The sequence below is a fragment of the Gavialis gangeticus genome, unplaced genomic scaffold, assembly GCF_001723915.1.
Source record: "Gavialis gangeticus isolate Ggan-Ray unplaced genomic scaffold, GavGan_comp1, whole genome shotgun sequence".
Lineage (NCBI taxonomy): Eukaryota > Metazoa > Chordata > Crocodylia > Gavialidae > Gavialis > Gavialis gangeticus.
The window spans coordinates 20,428,513-20,436,205 of record NW_017729002.1 but is presented as its reverse complement, the minus strand read 5'-3'; the positions used below and the strand labels follow the sequence as shown (position 1 = coordinate 20,436,205).

The following is a 7,693-nucleotide window of genomic DNA, read 5'->3' as shown; positions in this document are numbered from 1 at the left end:
CCAGCTGATTTAAATGCATCCAGTCCCTCCAGAAGTTCCCTGACTAGATCCTCACTGACCTTTGGCCTACGTGCTCCTCCCCTGGGGCGTGAGGGGGATTTATTTATTGTGTATATGTATTTATTTATGTATCTGTATTGTAAATAGCAATCACATTGATTTGAAAGGACTTCTTTGAGGTGACTTTGCTGGACTTTGAAGGGCTCTTGGTTGGACTTTTTGGAACGTTGTTGCCTAGAGTCTTCTCAGGAGTCTTAGCTGCAGGTTTTTCTGGAGTCTTGGCTGCTTTCTTAAAGAAAGTGTCCAAGGAAGTTTGGACAGATGTTCTCTTCTTTTGCTTGTAAATTTCTCTGTAGCAGCTGTAGCAGCTGTACATGTTGGATATGCCCCTATTCACTGATGCACTGTGTTCAATGTTGGGGTCATGTTCCTCAAACAGGGGCATGGCAGCCATGAACATCAAAAACTTGCTGAGCACAATACCCACCCTTTGTAATGATTTCAGCCAGTGTCTCAGGAAAAGCATGAGCTGCGTCTTCATCAGCACTGGCAGCTTCACCTGAAACCTTGATGTTTTACAAATTGGCCCTGGCTTGAAAACCACCATTTGCAGGAAAAGGCTCAGCATTAGAACTCTTCTCCTGTTGTTGCTTTAGGTCATCATAAAGAATCCTAACCTTTTCCTGAATGATGCCTAAACTCACAGGAGCCTGGCATTTATTTTGATCCTCCAGCCAAATGATTAACAGTTTCTCAACCTGAGTATTAAGTCCAACATGCTGCTTAGTTATCACAGTCGAGTGCATAGGAGCCAAGCCCTTAATATGTTCCTGAATTCTTGCCTTGTCTTTCAGTGGTGGGGGTCTCACCTTTTCTGGGCATCTTAATTGTTTCCATTTTTGTTTCCGTAGTAATTGTTCTACGTTTCTTAAAAGAAGAAACATCACTTCTACCAGATTTATTGATTATGGGCAGTTTGGAAACAGAATGGTACATGGGCAGCCCCTTCCCATGCCCTTCCAGACAAGCGGCTTGAGCCACAGCTTTTCCCACAGCCGCCCAGATTAGCCCCAGCACTGCCTGCCTCCCCCCAGTGGCAGCAGCTGGGAGAGCAGCCAGCCTAGCCATCACTTCTCCCATGGCCACCCTGCGCAACTTCGGCACTGCCTGCCTCGCCCCCACAGGAGCAGCTGGGAGAGCAGCCAGATGAGCTGTGGCTTCTCCTGCAGCTGCCCGGCTAAGCCCCAGCATTGCCTGCCTCACCCCAGCAGGAGCAGCTGGATGAGCCATAGCTTCTCCCGTGGAAGCCCGGTGCAGCCCTGGCACTGTCCACCTCATCCTGGTGGGAACAGCCAGATGAGCTGTGGCTTCTCCTGCAGCTGCCTGGTACAGCCCCAGCACTGCCCCCCTCACCTTGCCTCCGTGGGAGCAGCAGGACAAGCCGTGGCTTCTCCCACAGCAGCCCGGTGCAGCCCCAGCACCGCCCACCTCACCCCAGCAGGAGCAGCCACAGGAGCAACTTCTTGTTGCTGATCATCTTCTTGTTGCTGACATACTTGTAGAAACCCTTCTTGTTACCCTCCATGTCCCTTGCCAGCTGCAACTCCAGTTGGGCTTTGGCCTTCCTGATTTCATCCCTGCATGCCTGAACCAATACTCTTAGACTCCTCCCTAGTTGTTTGTACAAGTTTCCACTCCTTGTAAGCTTACTTTTTGTGTTTTAGTTGACTGAAGAGTTCCCTGCTAGCCAAGTTGGTCTTCTGCCATACTTGCTAATCTTCCTGTGCATCAGGTTGGTTTCTTCTTGCACCCTCAGTAAGGTTTCTTTAAGATATAACCAACTCTCCTGGATGCCTTTCCCCCTCAGATGCATCTCCCAGGGAATCCTGCCCATCAGTTTCCTAAGTGAGTCATAGTCTGCTTTTCTGAAATCCAAGGTCTTTACTCTGCTGCTCTCCTTCCTTCCTTCCCTCAGGATCCTGAACTCAATCATCTCATGGTCACTGCTGCCCAAGTTGCCATCCACCACTACATTCCCCACCAATTCTTCCCTGTTCATGAGCAGCAGGTCAAGAAGAGCATGGCTTCTTGTTGGCCTCTCCAACCCTTGCACCAGAAGTTGTCCCCAGCACTCTCCAAAAAGTTACTGGATTGCTTGTGCACTGTTGTATTACTCTCCCAGCAGATGTCAGGGTGATTGAAGTCCCCCGTGAGAACCAAGAGTTGTTATTGGAAAACTTCTGCTAGCTGTTTGAAGAAGACCTCATCCACCACATCCTCTTGGTCTGGTGGTCTATAGCAGACCCTCACAACAATATCACCCTTGTTGCTTTCCCCTCTGACTCAGTGGGTCAAGCTCTTGTCTTACTCCCATGTTGCTGCTGATCTGGAGGGAGCATAAATAATGTCCTGTTCATATAGCCACACACAACCCAAGTGGTGGTCATTTTTAGCCAGCTGCAGCCTTGTCTTTAATAAGAGCACATTGAATCTTTTTGTGGCTGGTGTCATCCTTTGCAGAGGCAGCAATAGGAGCTGGGGCTTTTTTCCCAAGTTTTGGTTCTTCAGCCCAGCTCTGTGCAAGGTCCAGGGGGCTAGCAATGGAAGCATAGTGTTATGCTGGCAGTGTCGGATGTGCAAAGTTCTCTGGAGATTTTGCCTACTTGCAGCATGTGAGCAGATGGCATGAATCAAACATAGTAGCCACCTCTATCTCCAGCCTCTAGTAGGGGAGGGAGCTGGCAAATATGGAAGGATATAGTCTGTCTTACCAGTAGTCTGTGGCTGTACTGACTGTTCTCAAGGGAAGATTTGCTGGGGAATGTGAACCATGTGTCATTTCTTCCTAGGTACAATCGGGGTTGGGACAGGCAGCAGGCACTGTGCTCTGGAGAACAGGGTCAACAGGAGGATCTCAGATTCCAGCCCGGCCCAGAGCTGTCAATGACACAGCAGGAGATAGAGGAGGTGAAACTAACAGGCTTCGAACACTAATGTTGCTTATGGCCATAGATGTTCTAGCTGTGGGAAGAGAAAGTTCCTGTTGGTGCGCCCTTGGGAATGTAGGCTGACCTGACTCGCATGGTATCATCCCGTGTAGTACAGAATGTCTGCCTATTTCACTGTCCTGGGAAAAGGGGAAGGGCGGGGGATGGTGATGCTTGGTGCTAGGCAGAGGGATTTTGGAGTTGTGTGATGATAATGCTGGTTCAGACGTAGCCAAGGTTGGCCAACTTGAAAGTGGCCTGGATACTCCTGACCCCCAATAGCCTGTTTGAAGTCATTGTCAGTCTCAGCTTGGTACTAATATAGACAGGTTTTCTCAAGGCCATTATCTCAGTGTCCTTTGGTACTAGCAGGATCATAAATCCAAGTTCTGAAAGCTCCATTTTCTGCTCACCTCCTGGGATGCATCTCTGAGGCACTTTGGTGTAGCCGACAAGGATACCACTCTGCTCTCACCACTACACTGGGGCCTTTCCTTAACAGGGGTATCATGCTGATATATGTCAGCAGCCCTGAACCACCCAAAATGTATTCAGGATGCTTATTTCCTAAGTCAACCGTTCTCTAAAAAATTTGACTCAAGGCCCCTCCCCCACCCCCCTGTGCAAAATGCCAGCTTTGAGCTTTCACTCACTTTTGAACTACTGAAAAATAATAGAGCAATTTTCTATTGCAAAGAACTTGGAAAGTTCATAGCAGGGCAGAATAGTTTTGAAACTGAATTCCTATCTGAAATATCTGGGTTTATCTTGTGAATCATATGAAGGCATTTGCACACCTAATGGTGGCAATATTATGTGGCACCCTGTGGCATCCTGCCCTAGCCTTTTACTATATGCACTTGTGTGCGTGTGTACATGCGCACACATGCATGCACATGTGTGTGCTTCTGAAAGCTGAAAAGTATAATTTCTTTGCTTCTTCCTTTTTTTCTTTTGATACACTTTACATTGACCTCATTCCCTGGGTATATTCCAAACTGATGGAAGTCAGCACTGGTCTCTTGCTTATGGCAGTTGCCATGAAAAATTAGCATCTTACCAACAGTGATTGTTCATGTATATCATATAACCAAGATGTTTGTGGTAGCTGTAGGCAGATGTTGACTTTTTGATGGCTCTTGCCTTAGTGGTCTGTGCTTGTGTCCTTTTATTGAGGGAACTGACACAGAAAACAACACTGAGAGGAACTAATGGAAGAACCAGAGTAGAAACGTGAATGGGGCTTGCACTATTGCCTAGTGGCGCACAACAAAATCTAGGCACCCTTATTGTGGTCACCACTTGTGTGTGCGCACACCCTTCCCTCCCTCCCCCCACTGCACAACCAGAAGGTAACACTGGCACCCACTTTGTTGGTGTGCTGTAAAGAAATGGCCACTGAATCATTTTTAAAGTGTTTTGGTGACCAAATACATTCTTAACTGAGATCCTTACTACATCAGCAGTCTGAAAATAGGTCAGATTTGGAGTCTAAACCACTCATCTGTCTAAGTGAATTCCAGCCCTTCCTGAGAATTCCCCAAAAGGGAATGACTGGCTGGCTTACTGGGAGCTAAGAAGGGATGAGTGAGCTTTTCTGCTGTATTCCATATACATGAGTTACTGCAGTTAGCCCACCTTCTCCTCTGTCTAGGAAAAAGCGAGTACCATCACTGGAGAGGGGCTTGTGCCCAAATAGATGAGACCTTTCCATCTGCTCTGACAGCAAGAAGCCTCTGAAGTTCTGCGTGACTGACATGAGCACAGCTGTCTGGAAGTCTGAGCAGGCTGGGTGCCTTTGGAGATAGGGTGTGGGCTGCAAATTGTCCTGTGATTGACCTGGTCAGGCTTGTAATCAGGAGGGGACCAATTTGCTTTGTGTCTTGCATGTTTCAGTCATTGTAGTTCTTCTCCTGCAGGTGCTGGTGGTGCTGCAGCTGTGGGCTAACACTATGGTATCGTTCCTGGACACGTGGCAGGAATTTGGTCAGCATGTCTCCGCACTGACTAAAGCAATAGCAAAACGCCCATACAAGTGAGCTTGTATTGCCAAACCTCTTGCTCTGAAAAACTGTCCCTGCTGAATCCCAAATACAGAATATCATAAAATCTTATGGGAGGATTTTAAAAAGGCATTAGACAAATGTTTTCTAGGGATGGTGTAGACCAGGAGTGTTGAACACGACCAGTGGGCTGTATCTGGTCTGCCGAGCCACTGTCTGCAGCCTGCTGGGCTACTGGTGGACCACCAGAAGTTGGGGTTGTAGTTTTGGGGAAGTAGCCTGCTGTAGAATCTGGGGCTATCAGGCCCATTGGACGTGGCAGCCACTGGCAGGAGGGTGAGCAAGGGCTGATATAGCTCCAGTCAGCCTATGACTTCCTCACCTCTCACCCTTCACATGGCCCCAGCTCCTTGGCTGCTGGCTCCCCTGTTGCTGCTGCTACTGCCGCATGACCTGAGCAGGAGCCAGAGTTGCAGCTGCCATGGGAGCCACCCTGTACCCTGGGCTGGATCTGGATGAGATCTTGGGGTATAAAGAAACCCCACTGTCCAGATCTGGCCTGGGACAGAAGGTGAGTTTGCTGCCCCTGGTCTAGGTATATGTGACCCTATCTCAGTCCAGGAGATGCAGTCCTTTCCAGTGCCACGTTCTAATGATCCTGTGACACTCCTTTGTTTGGTTTGTGACTCGACTCTGGGAACATGGTTGGCACAGCTACTATGATGAATTCTGTTGAAAGATGTTTGCTTAAGGAAGGACTTGCATCCTGGACTCAGGTTATTAAAATAATTTGTGGGTTTTCAGAAGAGACGGCCAATGGTGCAAAGAACAATCCTGGTCCTGCTGGAGCAGTGAGAGATGAAACAGAAGGCCCCCTTCTTTCCCTCACTGAATCTGGGGACAGGGCGTGATCTGACTATATAGCATTGGTCATTGCATGTGCCACATGTAGGCCTTGCTCTGAGGGGTCTGGCTTTCTGCAGGAAGCTACAGGAGACTGAATTATTCTCCTTCTGCACTGATGGGAAGTGGTCCAGTGGCGTGCGAGTGGAGAAGGATGGGACAGGACTCCGACAGGCATGGAAGAGACAAATCCAGCAGTTTAACAGAGTCAGCCCTGCTGCGGTAGTAGCTATAGCAGAAGCATATCCCTCCCCAAGCCTGCTGCTTCAGGTCAGTTCTCAAACCACTCAGACATTGATTGAAATGCTGTTGGAGGGATAATGAAGACAGAACAGGGAAGGGAGACCTTTCTGAGAACAGGACATGATGTATTCTCCCACTGGTGGGAGAGTTCTGTCTGACAGACAAACTGCTATTGTATGAAACAGATTTCCCCAGTTAAGTTGGTAGCTGCATCCAAGAAAGGGCATGGGGTGGGCAGCTGTTTCAGTAGTTGTTCTACAAAAATCTTTTATAGCTTATCTCATTCTCTCTGTAGCGTGGCTAGTGCAGAGTTTTCCCTTTTGTCTGTCTAGTCCCTACTTCAGCATGTCCAGCTCTGCATTTCACCTTGTGCAGCACATCCAATAACTCTGTTCAGCTATTTTTAAATGGCTGACTTCCAAACCAACCCCCTTGCAATCAGCTGGCTCTAAAATAGTCAAAAGAATCGAGATGGGCCGCCTCTGAGAGGGGGCGCAAAGAAGAGAGTAGTCAGACTAATGAAAATTCTCCATTACTTTTCACTTACATAATGCTTGGTGTGAAATTTCCGGCTGCTTCTTCTCAGTGTCTACTTAGTTATTTTTGGTGGGAGATCAACACTTATGAGCACTTGTTTCTTCTTCGGGTCAGTATTAGTCATGCAGGCTTTGTCCCTTTATGCCAGCGAAGAGCAGATTTAAACTCTCAACTAACCCTTTCAGTACAGATGGATTTTGCATCCATTTCCTTGGGAACAGGATAATGACATGCATCTCCCTATGTTGGGGGTGGGAGCAGGGGTTATTTGTGAATGTGACAGTAGTTCTGACATTATCCTCTGAATCCTGTGTGCGTGGCCAAAGGCACAGCTTCTTGTCACCACAGGTGGATTTGGCCCCAATGATAATTGAGTTTTAGGGGTCTGGTATTTACACAAATGTGGCTTCCTGTTTCCTATAAGGCCTATGAAGAGTGCAGCACAGAGAATGACAGACTTAACCTGCTGAGTGACCTCCAGGTAAAGCCAGAGGATGGTGGGAGAGAACGGCGGATTGGACCAGACATATCACGACGAGTTTATCTTTTCATGGTGTCCACCAGTCCGGACCTTGTTTTGGATCTGAGTGCGTAGTGGGGCTCAGAAAGTGGGAGATGGACCAGTTATTATATCTGTGGAGACCCAGCTGTGGCTGAAGAGCTAGTGGTACAGCCAGGATACTGTGAGTCTTGTGTGGGGTGGCTGCAGATTCTTGTGTGGGATGAAGACTTGCCGCTCAATAAATGTCTTGTTTTGAATGCTTTCTTCAGCTTCTTGGCTTTATGTTCCCTATTAACTACTTCTCCATGTGGTGGAGCATAGCCTAAAGCAGGTGGTCTCTTAAGAGAACAGTCCTTTGAGCACAAGCCAGGACCTGGAGGCAGAGCAATATATGAATTCTTCCCACATAACACGCAAGCCTTGTACCTCTGCCATGAACCCCATGCCTTCCCCTTAACATGGGGCAACTCCTCTGCCGTGGGGGTGGTATAGGCTTAGTCTTACAAACTTAGGGGCAT

The 7,693-nt window shown here is 48.1% G+C and overlaps 1 protein-coding gene across 1 annotated transcript in view; it reads left to right on the top strand.

Annotated features, from left to right (window-relative positions):
• The window catches only part of EME2 (essential meiotic structure-specific endonuclease subunit 2), a 24,868-nt gene extending 17,431 nt beyond the window's left edge, over positions 1–7,437 (top strand). Inside the window, exons 5-8 of the mRNA XM_019507613.1 lie at positions 2,850–2,967; positions 4,907–5,022; positions 5,974–6,163; positions 7,098–7,437. Of these exons, the coding sequence (XP_019363158.1) occupies positions 2,850–2,967; positions 4,907–5,022; positions 5,974–6,163; positions 7,098–7,268 (595 nt within the window). The 3' untranslated portion in view covers positions 7,269–7,437. The remainder of the gene's footprint in view (positions 1–2,849; positions 2,968–4,906; positions 5,023–5,973; positions 6,164–7,097) is intronic.
• The last annotated feature ends 256 nt before the right edge of the window (positions 7,438–7,693 follow it).